Source organism: Phyllostomus hastatus, unplaced genomic scaffold, assembly GCF_019186645.2.
Source record: "Phyllostomus hastatus isolate PE091 unplaced genomic scaffold, TTU_PhHast_1.1 phas_scaffold_182, whole genome shotgun sequence".
Classification (NCBI taxonomy): domain Eukaryota; kingdom Metazoa; phylum Chordata; class Mammalia; order Chiroptera; family Phyllostomidae; genus Phyllostomus; species Phyllostomus hastatus.
This window is the reverse complement of record NW_025334013.1, coordinates 15,961,671-15,979,249: the sequence shown is the minus strand read 5'-3', so window position 1 is coordinate 15,979,249 and position 17,579 is coordinate 15,961,671. Positions and strand designations below refer to the sequence as shown.

The following is a 17,579-nucleotide window of genomic DNA, read 5'->3' as shown; positions in this document are numbered from 1 at the left end:
TTTCACATGTGACTGACTGTGCCCAGCCCTGTGACCCCTGGCGCAGACTGTAAAGAAAATTATGCGTCTCGGTGGGGGCTCCCCTGTAATTTGCCAAGGTAGCCGTTCAGGCTGGGAGGCCACACCCCTCTCCTTCTTATGGGTTTTGCTGCATTGTCCTGAAGTGGCCGAGGCCAGCAGCGGGGCGGTTTATCTCTCTGCACAGTCAGGCCTTGCAATTAAAAGCGGTAACAGTTATTGAACTGTCTCTTCCTGTGGCCATAATCTGTAATTCAAAGCTTCATTTTCTCCCCACACTTTTGGATTTGGCAGCGTGTTTGGTTAAAAATGCTCAGCATTTCTATAAGTGGTTTTTGCAGGAGGCCCCTCGGGAGTGAGGTCGTCACCAGGGAAAAGTCCTGGGTCGCATTTTCTGGTCCCCCGGACCTGCAGGTCACGGGGGCTCGGCCTGGAAGGACAAGGCCTCTGCCGTCCCCACCGCGTCCCTGCCAGGCCCTGCCGGCTCACTCGTACTGATGGGCGCCCTCTCCTCTTGGGATGGCCCGTCTGCGGCAGAGGAACGGGAATCTGCTTCCTGCAGCTTTTGGCAGTCACTCCACACCGTCCCCGGTACGCACAGAACACATCTCGAGTTCTCCCCTTTGCAGGAGAGGAAACCAAGGCTCAAAGAGACAAAATGACCCGCCCCAGCCATGAGTAATTAGACCCACGTGTACTTTGCCCCTGGGCCCTTGCTGATGCCGTAACAGCTAGGGCTAGAGGGGGTGGGGCAGGGAGAGGGGTCCTGGTGTGGGCACAGGCACTGAGGCAGGGGCTCTGGGTGCCCCTAGAGCAGGACCGATGGAACTTGCTGCCACCAGTTTGTGCTACGACCACGTGACGAGGGCCTTGATCAGGAGGGCTAAGTGGAGCAGGGCTTCCCAGTGGGGGTGCAGTGCCAGGGGCCTGGGAGGCTTTCCAACCCTCTCCCGCCTGAGCAGCCCCCAAACCCCATTCTGTTTCAGCGGGTGAAGGTGGGGGCTGCGAGTGAGGCTCCACAGGTGACCAGGTGACCAACAACCGTCTGGGTGAGAGACAGCCTCTGAGCAGAGAACGGCAGGAAAACCTGGGACCGATTCTTGCAGGTGTAAGATACAGCAGGGAATTCACAGTTTTATGTTGCTGTATTATACGGGTTCTGCTTAATTTTTTTAAAATCTGAAGTTGGGGAACCAGATCAAAGAGGCTAGGAGAAGAGGCATGGCCTCTCTCGGAGTCATTTCCGGAGTGGACAGTTGTGCCTGGGACACACTCCTGGGGGCGGGGGAAGATGAAGCAGGCCTCGGTGGGCACCGCAGAGATAGAAAGCTGTAGCCCTGATGGAGGCTGGAGACAGCTATCACGAGCGGGGTGTACAGGGCAGGGCCTTACTAGACCAGCACACCCATCACCACTGCAATGCCACCATCGTGGGAACTCCCCAAGCTCCCCAGCAGGGCGGGGGATCCAGGACTGAGCGACACACTGGCATGTGCCCAGCACGGGGCCGACGGGGAACCAGCTGAAGGAGGGGCAGCGGCGTTTCTGTACTCACGCTGCATCCAGTTCCCGCTCACTGGGCTGATGAAGTTGGGGTAGAGGCCGAATGGCTTGTCGATCTTCCTGAGGACCTTCCGGATGTGCCTGACCTGCCGAGAGATGGACACAGGTGCACCTTCACTTTTCCGGAGAAGCCAGCCGCCGCCCGGCCCGCTGAGGCCTGAGCAGCTGGTTCAGCTCCAGAGGAAGCTATTCCTCGAGGCAGGGAGAGCTGCGTAACCAACAGCAGGCTCCACCTGGAGCAGCTGGGACGGCCTTGACCTTGCACCCATGTACGGGTGCTGCAGGACAGGGCCACAGCGGGCCTGACCCGCAATCTCCGCACGGACTACACTGCCTGGGGTCTGCCAGGCCCCCACCCCACTCTCACCTCACTGCTTCCTCGCCGTGTGCTGCTTTTTGGCGGGGGGGGGCTTTTTAGGAGGGGGGGTTCGTGTCGGGATAGTAGCTGTTTTGTAAGCGGTCAGGAATGGTCAAATATTGGCAATTTCATATGGTTCCACCTGGTAACACACTGTCGGACCCATTCCAGAGGAGAGGCCCGGGCCCCTCAACAGCCCTGCGCCCTCAGAGGCACTTCGGGGTTTTGATGACAACAGCGGCAGCTCACAGGCCTCAGTGCCTCTGCGCCAGGCCTGCTCCACTCACGTGCATTATTTCCCACCATCAGAACGCCCTACATGGTATTGTTATCTTGGGTTAACAGAAGAGGCACCCGAATCTTAGAGACGTGCAGCGACTTGCCCACAGTTACCCAGGACGTAAGTGGCAGGGCCGGGGTGAGTCGGGTTTTGTCTGACCACTAGGAGTAGCCCCTGGGGCCAATGTGGACCAGGGTGGGGGCTCGGTAGCAATGTGCAGCAGAGGCTGCCCCATCTGAGCAAGAGGAAGCTAGATTTGCAACCTTTGGGGGTAACCAAGGGCGAGGGGGCTTTGGGCTATAAAGTGGGAAGGCTTTATGGCTCCGGGTCTGCACTCCGGCAATGCACGAAATCCTCCCGGTGCGGAACCCGCCCGGGGAGAAAGGCCCTCGGGACGTCCTGTATCACACTCACAGATTTATCTACCAGCTAAGGAGCAGGGAGAGCAGCCTTTCAGCGGCCAGGTCTTTCTTTCCAGGGGACAGCATTTGCTTCGCCACATCAGATTTCCTATCCATTCAAGTTAACGCAGTCCATTACGGGGACGGGAATGTGCTTGTACCTGACTTATTCTCGGCTGTCCTGGTGGTGAGCAGTGAAGCCAGCTAAATGAGCTCCCCCACAGGGTGCGGGCGATTCGAGAATTTGGGCCAATTTGTTGACTGCCAATAATTGCCTCTGTGGGAGGCATGGCTGGGGGATGAAAATAGCTGGAGAATGCAAATGCCGAGAGAGGCAGAGACACAGACGGGCGGCGGACTCGCGAGGAAAAGCCCGAAGACTCCTGTACTGATCCGCTCTCGGAAGGGCATGTGCTTCAGAGACAAAGAACCCTGGCTTTATCCCTCAGCAGATGGATGGCGCCCAGGACAAGCGCCTTAACCTGAGTCTCAGTTTCCTCCTCTGCAAGAGAGGGTGACAGGAAGCCCTCTCTCCTAGGACTGCTGGGAGGGTCAGCGACACTCTCAGGTGCCCAGTGGGTAGTCAGGCAGCGGTGGCTGTAATCTCCAGACCAGCCAGGGACTGGGGTGAGCTCCTCGTCCCTCTCTTCTGAGCCAGCCACAATCTTCCTGGGGGACCTGGCTCAAGGGCACTGAAAACAGGGATGCTGGAGAGGGGGTGGGGCGTGGAAGTGGGATTAAACTCACTGCATGAGGTTTCAAGGAGAGGCGTCACAGGAGGCAGAGTCCCCCCATGTAAGGTCTGACAGCGCGATGGGCTGTCTAAGGGTGGGAGTGAGCCCCCAGGCAGAGGAAGTGATCAAGGACTCGAAACGTTCCTCTTGAGTGTTTCCTCAAGAACACGTGGGTGCAGTCCCACACTGAGTAAGCAGTCATCTACAACCTCGGCTCAAAAAGCATGACTGCTGATAAAATGCAGATTCCTAGGCCCGGGTGAAGCCCAGAGGTCTGTTGCCTCACAGGCATGTGGGGCGATGCTCTGAGCTGGCCGGCTGACAGGCACTGGGGGCCCCTGGGTAGAGCGTGGACCTAGGAGCTCCCAGCCCCCGGGCATCCTAAGAGGCTGTGTTAGGGCCCAAGAAGGCTTTGGGAGTGGGGCCCGCCAAAGGGCTCTTCCTGGAGGGCAGGACTGAGGCAGGGGCAACCTCTGATGGAGCCCGAGCACCGTCTGAGCGTGGTGTGTGTGCACTTCCCCTCTCTGGGGTCGGGGTTAGACCCACGGAGACACTTCCAGACAGTGGGACCACCAGGGCTGTGACATGGAGAAACAGCTCCTTCCGGAGGGTCTCACAGGGGAATGGGCAGCTGTCAGGATGGACGACAGCCCGGATGCTATCTCTCGGCGTCCCCTGGGGCCTTAGCCAGCCCGCCAACAGTGAGAAGGGACAGACACGTGCGCCTGCTGCGGAGTCAGAGTGCTTTGCCAGCCTGCTGACAGCATGAGCTAGACAGCACCGGGAGGGAAAAGCCAGGCAGATCTCCCCTGACAGAGTTAGATGTCTCGGGAAAGGGGGCTTTTGCACCAGGTGGCTGGTTCCTGCCAATGCAGACTGGTGCTTAGATTTCAGCTGCTGAACCTTTTGCAGATTTGCACACGTGTGTGGTTCCCAGTGAGCTGACGCACCCCGGTGAGAACCTTCTCCCAGGTGGCTTTCTCTCTCCCCTGCCCTCTGTGGGACCCCGACCACTCCCCGAGCTGGCCTTCCCTGCCACCCAGGACTGGGTGCACTGGGTCTCCCACAAGTACCTATTAGGGGGGCCTCTGGGTTCCCCACACGCCCTCCTGCTGATCTGGGAGCCACTTCCCTGTGGCCTGTGCAGGGCTGTGTCTTATCCTTCTGCTCCCTGTGGGGAGCAGCCGAAGGAGACGTCTGGGGAGGGAGCAGGGAAAAGACTTGCCTTTTCAGCGAAGACCTGGTTGCCAGAGAGCTCGGTGAGGTGTAAGAACTCCAAGTGCAGGGATCCAAACTCCGCCAGGATGCTGCTGCTCCCAGCCATGGTCCAGCCCCAGCTCCTGTTGGAGCCGCTGAAGAGACAGAAGCAGCCACCGTCACCCCTCTGCCTCCAGATGGCTCCTGGGCTAGTGGGGGAGCATCTGCTCTCTGCCAGGCACTGTCCTGGGAGCTTTCACCACATAATCTCAGTCAGTCCTCCCTGGGGGTCTGTACTAGGAATAGCCCCATTTTGCTGATGAGGACACTGAGGTTAATGAGATGAAGTGACTTGCCGAAGGTCATGTGAACCCAGGCCTTTCTTTGTTTATTTTTTTAAGAGAGGGAGGATGGAAGGAGAGAGAGAGGGAGAAAAACATCGATGTGAGATGGAAACGCTGATTGGTTGTGTCTGGCACACGGCCCACAGGGGACTGAACCTGCAAGCTAGTCACGCGCCCTGACTAGGAATCGAACCGGTGACCTTTCACTTTCTGGGCTGATGCCCAAGCAGCTGAGCCACATCTGTCAGGGCAAACCCGGGCCTGCCTGACTTGCAATATTCTGTGTCCCTGTAAGACTTGTGGGCTTGGGAAGGATGATAACAGAGCTGTCTTGGCGGCCAAGACATGGCCCAGGTGCTTTGCTAAGTGTACAGGTGACACCGACAATGCTGTCAGGGACCCTAAAGACCCCTCAGACACTCAGTCTACCGTGCTGCCTGTGGAGGGAGGGCATGCACTGGGGCAGAGGAAAAGCGGGGGCCCCACCTGGCGCCTTCTCTCTCCCCTCACTGCCCACACCGCCCACGGACACACGAGAGCCCCTCCCCGTGTTTCGTGGGACCCGCACCTGACAGGCAGGCAGCTCTGACACAACCACACCCCTGGAGCTGCAGGCCTCGGGGAAGGCCAAGTTGGGAACAAGAGAACCAGAGGCTTCTGGAGCAAAGATTTCTGCACCGGTTAGCCACGCACTTCTCAAGAACACCTTAGATAAAGGAAACCAGGTGTGTTTAGCACCCTGCCACCTCACCGGACAAGGCTATCAGATAACCACTTCACACATGGTATGCTTTCACGGAGGATGGGTGGGGTGTGAGAACACGGCCCCTTCCCGAGCTCCAGCTCCCCCTCCCACCCGTGGGAATACAGTGAAGGCCATCCCTAAGTGTGCTGTGGGGCCTCGGGCCCGGCCACCATCTGGGTCAGGGAACAGGTGAAAAGAAACTGTTCCCGGGTGTGGGCCCGGGATAGTAAATAGCCGGCGTTCTGATCTCACACAGCTTGCGTGTGCAACACACCCACCCTGCATGTGCGGTGTGCTCTGTTTTCTGCACGCTGTTCGACCCTGTGCCGGGAAAGCCTGTGTTGCAGAGACTTCACTGGCAGGCTGCCCCCTCTGCACACAGAAGTCCAATAAGCTCATGTCTTTCGCAGTCAGTTCTCGGGTTATTTCTTTGGAATGCGCTAGTACTCTTAGCATAACAGAGGAAGAGTGAGTGCAGAGGCAGGGCCTCAGGTAACTGCCTCCCTCCACCGCTTTCACAGACGAGGAAAACACGGCCAAGGAGAGTAACGTCACCCGCTTGAGACCACACGGCAAGTGCAGCAGCTGGGACCCAAAGCTGGTCTGATGTCCTAGCCACTTACTCGCCATGCTTTCAGTTACATCATGATAAGCCAGGACACTGCCTTTTCAGGTGTTTCTGCTTAAAATCTCCCTGGGGTTTGCCAGCAGGAGGCACAGGTTCAAGTGTGTTAGCTGAGAGGCCTCGGGCAAACCATTCCTCCTTAGTACTCTGGTTTCTGCACCAGACAAACTAGGCCAGGATTACACCTCCTGGGGTTTTTGTGGGGGATTAAGAGAGGGGAGGAAGGTACAGAATAGGGGTGGCCTCAGGCAAGCGGTGTCCTTTCCCTGTGCCTCAGTTTCCTCTTATGTATCATGATGATCTATCCTGTAGAACATTTGGGCCAACTTGGGGTGGGGCAAGGGTCAACCTCCTGCAAGGGATTGTGGAGGACGGGGCGGGGGGAGGACAGAGTGGGGTGGAGTGAGCTCTCTATCTGTAGAGGCTCCAAGGTGCTGTTAGCACAGGGCGGGTGGGGGCAGGGGTGAGGGCGGGGGTGGGGGCAGCCCCGTGGCTTCCTTGCTGTGGTGGCTCTGGCTTCCCAGGAATGGCCCCCATCAGTCCCTCTGCCTCCTAGGAATAGGGCCCAGGACGGCGGGGGTGGGTGCGGGAGGTCATGGTTTGCCACCTGAGGGGCGCTGCTTTCCCTGGGGTGGGGCTGGGACTCCAGAGGCTGCCCTTCTCCTATCTAAACCCCAGTCTCTGCCTGAATGTGGTTTCCGGGAAAGTCGGGGAGCTCACGTCTCCCAGCTTCCAGAAACGTCAGAGGACTCACATTTTGGGATCTCTGGGGGACAGGCCACCTCGGTAAACACAGAGGTGACCACTGGCCCCTTCTTCCTGTCTCTACTTCCTTGGGCATTTCCCTGACTTGGGGGCAGGGAACAGGTGGGGGACGGACCGGTTCCACAGGGAGGGGACACTTGGCTCCTGGACAATAAATAAAACATCTTCTGTTTATTGAGCTGCTACAGATGGCAGGCGCTGGGGAAAGCTGTTTGCATCATTATTTCACTTAAAACCCACAAGGTAAAGCATCATTAATTCCAATATGCAAAGGAGGCAAATGAAGCTCAGCGAGGGGAGCGAGTCGTCGAAGGTCACTTCCACAGGCAGTGGAGGTGGGATTCCAACTGAGGTCTGGAGGGCACTTCCCCTGAGGGGGTCTCCCCCCAGATGGCCCCACGTCCACCCAGAGGAAAGGGGAAGCTGTCCCCACTCTGTCCCTCTTCCCAAGAGGGACTTCTCTCTTTCCAGCTTGTGATCTCAGGGGGCAGAGGGTTACCTGAAAAATCGATGCTTCCTGCCCTTGCAGAGAAATTCAAGGTACAAATAAAGCCACCAGCCTCCCAGCACCTCTCGTTCTCATTTCCCCCACATGACCTCTCCTTCCTCTCCTCCTCCTCCTCTCTCCAACGCTCACCCTCCCCTCCGGGCCTTGCGCAGTGGAGCTGCCTGGGCGGACAGACCACGCCAGCCAGGGCAGAGGTGGGCCGCGGGCAGGTGCCTTCCCTTCTGCTGCCTGGCTTCAAAGGCTGGCTCCCCAGGTGACCCTGGGCTGGGGGGCTAGTTTCTGTAGATCCTGGTTTCCTCGTCCATTAAATGATAATACCTACCCCTCATAGAGTCATTGTGAGGTATAATTTATGCAGGTAATCACTGTCACTTTACCATTATGTAATCATGCACATGCAAATTACGTGTTGTTTGTTAGAGCTATTAAGTTCCTGATATGTGCCAGGCAGCTGTGGCGTCTTATTTTCACCTGACATCCAACTTCGCAGGACAGATACCATGATCCTCACTTCACAGGCGAAGATACTCAGGCTCAGAGAGGGGAAGATACTTTCTCCAAGGCCACACAGCAAGGGAAAGGGCTGGCAGGGCTGAATCTAAATCCAAAGCCCAGATGCCTCTTCTCTGGGCAGCATCCAGAGACCCGAGGGTCTCTGGTCAGCCCTGGGAGGCAATGAGCGAATGGAAGTCTGTCCTCCACACCCCCCCCCTCCCCGCAGGCTTTGGAGCCCGCAAGTGGGCCAGGAGCCTGGGTTCGCTCCCCTGGTGGGCGGGGTGGCTCCGCAAGGCCTCTCCCCAGCCCGGCAGAAGCTTCTGTGTGTGTGTGCCTGAGCAGGCGCTCCGTGCATGGTTGTAATTGTTAACTTGGAGCCAGACCTGGAACCTGATTCCAGCTTCGCTCCATGCTGTGTGACCTTGCGTAAGACACCTCGCCCCTCTGAGCCTCCTTTCCTCACTGGTAAAATGGGATCCGTGTGCGTGACGTGACTGAAAAGAGAGCATCCGTGTCACGTGCCCACAGCATGCCTGGCACCCAGTGAACACTCCATAAACGGTAGCAGTTACTAAGATGTGTCCACTGGTGTGTGTATGCACATGTAAATGTACATCTGTGTGTGAGCGTGCACACGTATGTATGGATACGAGAGTGTGCGTGATAAAGGACAGCTTGTGTATCTGAGCCTTTATGATTCAGATGGGTGGCCGTAGAGCAAGCAATGTGTGTGTGAGAGGGAGTGAGTCAGCTGCAGAGGTCCTTGGTCTGGCCACTGCCACTCTCCCAGATAGCCCCGTGGTCCCTGCAGGTCACAGGTCATGGCTGCCCCTGCGTCTGCCTCCCATTGGGGAGGAGGAGCAGTCCAGCTCCCTCGGAGACCACCTCCCCTCAAGGTCCTCCTGACCTGCAGTTTTGGGGCAGGGCCCAGTTGCCCCTCCTGCTGGGGTCCACGGCCAGGTCTGCCCAGAACCGGGCAGCGGTGCGTGGCCCAGCTTCCCCAGCAGGCCCCCCACAGGGCAGAGCCGGCGCCACTCGAGCCGTGAACATCCCTGACATTCTCCCCGGGGAACAGGGAGGCACTTTTAGCAACAGACTCTTGCCCAGAAAATGGAAAGGGGTGTTGCCAGGAAATCAGCACATGCATACACGTGTGCAGCATTGGCAGCATGCAAACAGCCCCAAAATAAATGCGTTTTTTAAAAGATTTTATTTATTTTTAGAGAGAGGGGAAGGCAAAGAGAAAGAGGGGGGGAGAGAAACATCAATGCGTGGTTGCCTCTTGTGTGCTCCCCACTGGGGACCTGGCCTGCAACCCAGGAATGTGCCCTGACTGGGAATTGAACCGGAGACCCTTTGCTTTGCAGTCCAGTGATCGCTCCACTGAGCCACACCAGCCAGGGGGTAAATGTGCTTTCTTAATTAGATATGGTAGGACCTGTGTTGATCAGGCCCAGGCTCTGGGGGGCATGGGTCATGCAGACAGCCAGGGCTGCAGTTTGTGGGGCTCAAAGTGCCATGCACAGAGGAGGGAGGGGTGCCTGAGCCAGGATCCCATCCCAGACCCGGGGCAGGGAGGCCCTGCAAGCTGGACCCAGGAGAGGAAGCTGGGAAGACAGTGTGTTTGCGTCTCGGCTCTACGTCAGCTGGTCCTGTTTCTTTAGGGCTAGTGTGTGTGGAAAAGGAATCTGAGCAGAATCCCGGGGTCCAGTTCTGAGGAGTCAACCCTGGCACTGAGAATGGGGTTCGATTGGCCCTGAGGGCCCTTCACTTGCCCTCAGAGAGTTAAGTTGCACCCCAAGAATGCTTTCTACACAGAGGACAGTGTAGATGCCAAGTCCTCTCTTCTCTGAGGGCCCCAAGAGGGGATGCCGAAGCAATGCAGGCTGCCATGAGGGTGGGACCTCCCCAGGACAGAGAGGGAGCCCAGGGCCCCCACCTCCGCTCCAGTGTCCTCCTTCCCTCCCAGGCAGCTGGCTGAAGCTCTCCTTGGGTTGGGAACCCTGAGATAAGAAATAGCTTCAGAAGGTGGAAGGGGGAGACCTGGTGTGGTGGAAATACTGTAGCCGTCCTCCCAGGCCTGTGGTTATAGAGGGGCTCAAGGCTCGAGGGTGGCCCAGAGAGCTGAGTGCCTTCTGCAGGGTGCCCCAGGGGTCCGCTCCGAGAAGCTCAGGGGCAGCAGGGTTCCCGTCTGAGGGCGGGCCGTAAGAGCAGAGCTTCCCAATCAATCCCAACAAAACGGGTTTAAATCTTAGCGTCACCGCCCATTAGCTCTGAGACCTCGGGCGAGCTACTCCGTCTCTCCGAGACTCCACTTTAGTAAGGGGCGGGGGGTACAAATCCCTCCCCTCAGAGGGTTGCTGGGAGCAGTCGGTCGGGTGAGGCAATGTGCGGAAACCCTTAGCACAACTCCAGGCACCTAGTTATCGCTCAATAAATGGCAGGAGCGATGTCGTGACTGATCTTTTCTCCTGCACACGCTGTGTAGCAGGAACATTTGTCGAGGGAACGAAGAACTGGACATGGACCCTGTGGTCGAGAAGCTCCCTGGTGGGGGCTGGGAGGATGGGGACATGAAGATGAGGGTGACAAGGGCCATGAGAAAGGAACTGAAGTGCCTGGAGGCCAGGGGGAGAGGCAAAGACACTCTGGCTTAATGACGAAGGCGGCCTCTGAGCTGGGCTTTGACGGCCAGGGAGGCTGAGCGTGAGGGGCAACCCGGGGGGGGGGGGGCGGGCAGAATGAGAAGGCAAGATGGGGGGCACATCCGGGGTGTCCAGGAGCAAGATCCACGCTCCCCGGTGTGTCTTAAGCTGGCTGGGCCACTTGTTTTCTTGACTTGGACTCCATCCTTCCCCCTCTCTGGGTCTCAGTTGCCACATCTGCAAAATGGGTGGATGTAAATACGCTCCCAGTGCATGAGAGGGGAGCTCCGAGGGGACAGGTGAGTGCCCCGAGGCGCTGAGGGAACAGGGAAGCTGGACCGAGTGGCAGTGCTGGTCCCACCCTTCTCTGGCCGTCACTCTGGCTCTGTGACTCACTGACTGCACAGAGAGACTCCAGTTCACACACCGAACTAAGCAACAGGTCAGGAGGGGAAGTGATGATGTGACCAATAAAAGTCAGTGTTTTAGCCCTGGCTGATGTGGCTCAGTGGATGGAGCACCACCAGCCTGCGGACCAAAGGGTCGCCGGTTCGATTCCCAGTCAGGGCACATGCCTGGGTTACGGGCTGGGTCCCCTGTTGGGGGCACGTGAGAGGCAACCACACACTGATATTTCTCTCCCTCTCTTTCCGCTCTCTCTAAAATAAAATAAATAAAATCTAAAAAAAAGAGCATCTTAAAAAAAATCAGTGTTTTAAAACAGAGCCAGAAGAAACACTTCCAATTGATTCTTGCATTAGTGAAACCACATGTGACTTTTTAGTCGTATCCAATATTTTTGGTAGAGTCCACATGTTCTGCAAGGAGAATTTATTATTTTTATAGAGGGGAGAATTCCAGTAAACATTATTATTAGAAACGGAGTTGGAACTCCCGGGTTCACGTCTGGGAACGGTCGGTTACTGGCCCATGTGACCTCAGCCAGTCGCACACCACGCTCCTCCGGGTCTGAGCCTCTGCGGGCTTCACACCGGCGCCCCTCTGGGCCTGGCACTGGGCTCCCGAGACCCAGCCTGCGGGTGGGGGTCGGCCGAGCAGGCATCTCCCTGGAAGCTTCGGGCACTGTCTCGTGGCAGGAGGGTACGGTGTGCCTCATTGGCCCCTGGCTAGGGACGGAGGGCGCACGCGGAGGGCGTGAGTCGCAGCACCGCTGTGGGACAGTCCCAGAGGCACAGCTGCCCTCCCCCACCACCGCCCTGGAAGACCGGGCCTTGTGTGTCCTAAACCCCAAGAACCAGGTCTGGTGACAACAGCAGCCCAGGAGTGCCCTGGGTGAGGGCCCGTGGTCACTGAGCCACTGGCTGGCTGTGGTTCCTCTCCCCGTGCCTCAGTTTCCGTGCAGGTGCAGCCGGAGCCACAGGCGGGAAGCATAAGGTCCCCTACCTTTTGAAGTTCACGACGCCTTTGGGGATTCCTGTGGGCGTGTTGAAGGCCGGCAGGAGTTTCTCTCCGAGCTTGATGGCCTTTACGCGGAACACCTGGAAGGGTCAAAGGGCGTTGTCAACCTGGGCTGTGTGGGGTGCAGCTTCTGCAAGGAGCTGCTGCTGGTGGGTGGACCCGACAGCGGTGCTGGCCCCGGAGCAGGAGGGGGCACTGCGCTAGGCCCTGCGGAGCACCAGGCCTGGGTGTGAGCCTGGCTCCGGGGTCTGAGGTGAGGCGCCTCTCTCGGAGCCTCGGTCTCCTTGGTCATAAAACAACGACAGAAGTGCCTTCCTCAGAAGGTTACAGGCTCAGTGGATTGAGCACTGGCCTGTGGACCCAAGGGTTGCCTGTTCAATTCCCAGTCGGGCCCTAGTCGGGGCACAAGAATACAAATTTGGTCATAGCTGTAAAACACTGAATGCGGCGTCAGGACTACGACAAAGGCTCAGTGACTAGAACTGTGATTTGGGTGACCAGCAGGAAAACGCAGCAGTCGGGGCAGTGCGTCTCCGGGGTCCCTGCCTGCCCACCCCGTGGGACCAGCATGTCCCAGGCTGAGCTCGGGGGAAACGTATTTGTACGGAACAGAAAGAGCGGAGCACAGGGAACCCAGACCCCCAGCCGGCTCCAGTCCCTGTCCTCGGCTTGACATCTCTGTGGCTCCACAAACCCCGGCCTCCCTTGGGCAACACTTTCTTTCCCCTTGTAAACTAGGGAGGGGCCTTCTCCCCTTTCACTTCTGGATTCTGCCTACCGTTTCCATTCTGCAGACGGGAGGGGGAGGGCAGCTTATCTGGATCCGCCCACGTGATGGCAAGCAAGGGAGTCACAAGGGGGCCCCAGGACTCAGGGCCCCTGCCCGGGGCTCTGACCCTGGCAAACTCCTGATTAATTCAGAGTCACCTGTGACCTTCTGACTCAGCAGTTTCCTTCATCGAATTTATTCTAAGGAAGTAAATAATCAAGGATGGTGTAAAGATTAAACCTCATGGCGACTTACTCCAGCATTGCTTAGAATAGCGGGGGAGGAAATGCAAATATTTGGAATAGCAGACAATAGAAGTAGTTAAATGTCGGCTTATCCATGCAGAGGAACACCACACAGGCACTGAAATAATGCTGTAGAAGAATGTTTAACAGCAAAGAAAGGGTTTATAATGTATTGAGAGAAAAATATGTCAAAATAGTGTCGGTCGGCTTTTGTGAAAATTACGTACAGATGGACATGCGGGGAAAGGGCGGAATACACCAAAATGTTAACAACGGTCTCATGGAGGATTTTTATTTTCTTCTTTTGGCTTATCTCTATTTTCTGGCCTACTTTTATACGAAAAACAACCCCTCATTAAAGGTCATTTATCTTTTAAAAGATGAGATGCCAGTCCCTAAGCAATGGCTCCTGTGGGGACAACACAGGCCTCCTTTCACTTCTGGAGCTCAAGGGTGACCGGTCTCCTGGTGGCCTGGGTGTGGCTGCTACACACTGTCCTTGAGGTCCCCACCCCAACACGTGCATGAGAATAATGCGGCTGTTTGGGGAATGCGGTGAGGGGTGTTTCAAGCCCTGTGTGGGAAGGCATTAGAGACCCTGAGGGGTGGGTGTGGTCCTTGCTTAGGAAGGGGCGGGGAGGGAAGGAGAAGGAGGGGAGCAACCCCCCGGGGCCCAGCAGTGACGGGCAAGAGAAGATGATAATCTCAGTGCCACACAGTGGGTCCCAGAAGTGGGCAGGGGGCCCACGACATCAGGATTCCTGGGGAGCCGGTCTAGACTCCAGATTCCAAAGTCCCTCTGACAGCCAGAAGCCAGCAGTTCAGCAACAACTGAGGGCCCTCGCTGGAGGCCCCGATATCCTCACTGATTCCTGAGGAGGCTGAGCCAGAGGCGCACAGGGGCCCGCAGGCACCTGGGCCCGAGGCTGAAGCTCCAGGCTGCTGTGCGGCTGCCCTTCGCCCTGCGGGCCCTGAGCTCACTCCCCCAGTGCTCTCCTCGGCCAGCTCGCCCCGTGTTTTCCTGTAGAAGGCCTTGCTGCTGGCTGGTGGGCCGGTCTCAGCCACCCCAGGGAGGGTGCTGGGTGAGTATGTGTGGGCAAGAGCGGGGCTGCCGGGAGCAAACACTGATCCTCCTTGTCATCTTGGAAGTGAGTGGGTGCGGAAGTTGTGTGGAGGTTCCGCCAGGCCACCGAGCAGCTCTCAGACTCCAGCTGCAGGTCTGAGGCTCCAGCTCGATCGGCACTATCTAATGGAGAGGGGGCGGGTCCCGCAGGTTAGGGTTCGGTCCTGCGACACTGCTCCCTCCCCTCTTCGGATGCCCAGTAAAAGCGCAAGTTGTTACCTGTACTTCTGACTGAGTGGCTACAAATAAGAGATTCCCACCAACCCCTCCTTGGGTTTGATAATTTGCTAAATCGGCTCACCAAACTCAGAGAAGCATTTTACCTACTGAACCACTGGTTTATTATAAAAGAATGTAATTCAGGAACAGCCAGATGGAGAGAGACACGGGGCAAGGACTCGGGAAAGAGCGTGGGGCTTCCACGCTCTCCAAGGGTGCCGATCTCCCCAAACCTCCACCTGCCCACAACCCAGAGGCTTTGGGTTTTATGGAGGCTTTATTACAGAGGCAGGTGGACGCAATCACTGGCCACTGGCCATGCATTCATCCTCCAGCCCCTCTCCCCTGCTCGCAGGCCAGGGGTGGGACAGAAAGTGCCAACACTCTAGTCACATGACTATTTCTCCTGGCAACCAGCTCCCATCCGAGGTGGGGTCCAAAAGTCACCTCAAGAACATAACAAAAGATGCTTTTATCGTTGTCATCACTTAGAACATTCCAATGGTTTTAGGAACTCTCTGCCAGAAACAGGATGAAGACCACATACATATTTCTTATTGTATATCACGATATCGCAGCGTGGCAGGTATCTCATCTACATGACCTTCGACCCTCCCGAAAGCGCTGTGGGGAAGGGATGAGAGGGACTGGACTGTGTCTCGGCAGGGCAGCCTGCCCAAGGCGTGGGGCTACTCGGTGGCCCTTTCCTGGGGCACAAGCTGCCTTCCTACCACCGAACGGCCTCAGGAGCCACGGTAAGCGATGGATGGTAGCTTCCTGGCTCCGGAACAGAGGGGAGAAAGACACCAGCAAGAATTACACTCTGTGGTGCAACACAGTGCTGGACTGGGAGTCAGAGCCCAGGTTCAGACCTTCTCACTGAGCAGCACTGTGACCTTGGGGAAGAAGCCAGGTACCATCTCTGAGCCCTGTCTGCATAATGCAATGGTGCCATGTGCCCCAGCTGCCCCACAGCGTTCTTCTGGAAATCCCACGAGAGGATGTATGTAAGTGTATGTGTTGTATACGCTGTAAAGCGTGGCACCAGCGTCACCTGTGCGGCTGTGGCTGTGCTCGTGCCCCCCATGGGAATCTTGGCAGGGCTGGCTGCCCAGCAGGGGGTTCTGTCCCCACAGGTTCTCTCTGAAGCAAAGAAGGGCCTGGGCCCAGGAAGGGGTGTGGGGTCTCCCTCACCTTTTGGTCCACAAATATTCATGGGAAATTTTAAGAAAGACTCACTCCACAGGTGCCCCCGGTGTGCCAGATCGAGGACCGAGCAGAGGGGGACCCTGGGCCAGGCTGGACGAGGGCCCGTGGCAGAGAGGCCACAGGATCATGCAGTGGCCCAAAGCAGCCCTCAGAGACTGTGTGCCCTGAGCAAGGTTCTGCACCTGCACGTCGGTGGAAACCCACTCCATGGCTGTCTGAGGAGCCACGGACATGGTGCACATGCCCGGTTTCTCCGCCACATGGAGGTGCTGGGGACAGAGAGGGACCACGAAGGCACGGCTGGAGGACAGGGGCTGCCCCAGTAACCCCGGGACCTTCTAAGTACTAGGAAACACAGCTGGCCCCCGCCCTGGGGACTCGACCAGCCTCACCGGCGGATACTCAGGCTGCGCTTTCACAGGTGCTCACGGGGCGGGGGGAAGCCTCCCACTCGCACAGAACTCTGTGGCTGTGAGAGTTCTCTCACAGTGCAGCCCTGGGGCCAGACCCTTTTCCTTCTGACCCATTTTGCGATACTTTATAACCCAATGGGAGATTTTAACCCAACGAGGACCGTCCCCGTGGTGGGGAAGGAAGTGAGGCCCAGGGACGGAAGGAGGGACTTGCTGAAGGCCACAGGCAGGTGTGGGATGAGAACGAGGTCCAGGCTTTCTGACTGTGCCCACGGCCCTCCTTCTGGAAGCCAGCGCAGTGCGCCTGGGCTGACGCCTGGTGCTAACAACCTGAGGCTGCCCCATTCCCCCACTGTCCGCCCTAAGACCCGGAGCTGGTGTCCTGCCCAGAAGGAGAGGGCAGGGGTGGCTGAGGAGTACCGAGCAAAGCCAAGGGGCCCCGGGTGAAACAATGCTTTCGGCTTCTCCAGTCCTGAGAACTAGCAGGAGCCAGCCAGCAGCTCCGCAAGCCCATGCCGAGCCCAGGTGTCGCTGCACGGCCTGCAAGTGGCTGTGTGGATGGTGAGCAGTCCCGGTCGTTGCCCTCAGAGCATGTACTACCACAGGTGGGAGCCCGTTGGGCTCACCTGGGCAGGAGAATAGAAGCATCAGACAGAAGGGGCAACAGAGGCTGCAGGTGGCACCATGGAGGTGGGGGACACGGGTGGCCTGGGCAAGTCCTCCTGGATCCGTTTCCTCACTGGTGAAATTCGGGGGGGTGGGGATGAGATGTTTTCCCAAGCCCTGTGCAGCCTGACCGTCCAGGACCTGGGAGTACCAACTCACCTCCTCTCCTGTCAGGTAGTAGGCCGAGAGGAGTCCTCCGATGTACCGGATGTTCACCTCGAACAAAGACGCTTCTCCGCTCTGCAGGGGGAAGAAGGGGGAGGGCCATGGGGACACTTTGAGATGCCTGCAGGGCTCCCAGGGGCGGCTAGGCCCTTGAGACAGGTCACACTACCACTGAACCCCACCCACCCTGTTGATCTGGCCACACCTGGGCTGGTTCCCTGGAAGCTCAGTGGTGGTGTTCAGAGCAAAAAGCACCTGCCTGGCAGCCACTGCACACTGACAACACTCCAAATAAACACCGGGTTCGGCTTCCCTCCCCAGCCCTTGCCCAAGGCCATCAGAGCAAAGTTATGTCTGGCTGCTCTCCAAGAAGCTTAAGAACCCACAAGGGAGCTGCTGGCTGAAGCTGAGCCTGAGGGGAGGCAAATCTTGCTCTATTCTGGCCACCTCGGCTTAGCAAGAGGATGGTGTGGCCCTTCCTCAGGGTGACAGGGCAAGAGAAAGGTTCTCAGAGGAGGTTCTGGGGCAGACAGGGCAGGGCCAAGACTGAGTGGGGGAGGGCCAAGCAGCCATTTGTAGGTAACCAGCAATTTCTCTGCCTCAGCTCTGCAACCCTCCGGGCACACCCAGCCCTGCCCAAGTCACCGTTACCTCCTTTCTGGAGTGTGGTCTG

The 17,579-nt window shown here is 57.6% G+C and overlaps 1 protein-coding gene across 1 annotated transcript in view; it reads right to left on the bottom strand.

Moving 5' to 3' along the window:
- Window positions 1-17,579, bottom strand: part of MAN1C1 (mannosidase alpha class 1C member 1) — a 128,413-nt gene that overhangs the window by 13,633 nt on the left and 97,201 nt on the right. Inside the window, exons 4-7 of the mRNA XM_045859630.1 lie at window positions 16,901-16,981; window positions 12,083-12,177; window positions 4,580-4,706; window positions 1,574-1,667 (exon numbers count right to left, since the gene is read on the bottom strand). Of these exons, the coding sequence (XP_045715586.1) occupies window positions 1,574-1,667; window positions 4,580-4,706; window positions 12,083-12,177; window positions 16,901-16,981 (397 nt within the window). The remainder of the gene's footprint in view (window positions 1-1,573; window positions 1,668-4,579; window positions 4,707-12,082; window positions 12,178-16,900; window positions 16,982-17,579) is intronic.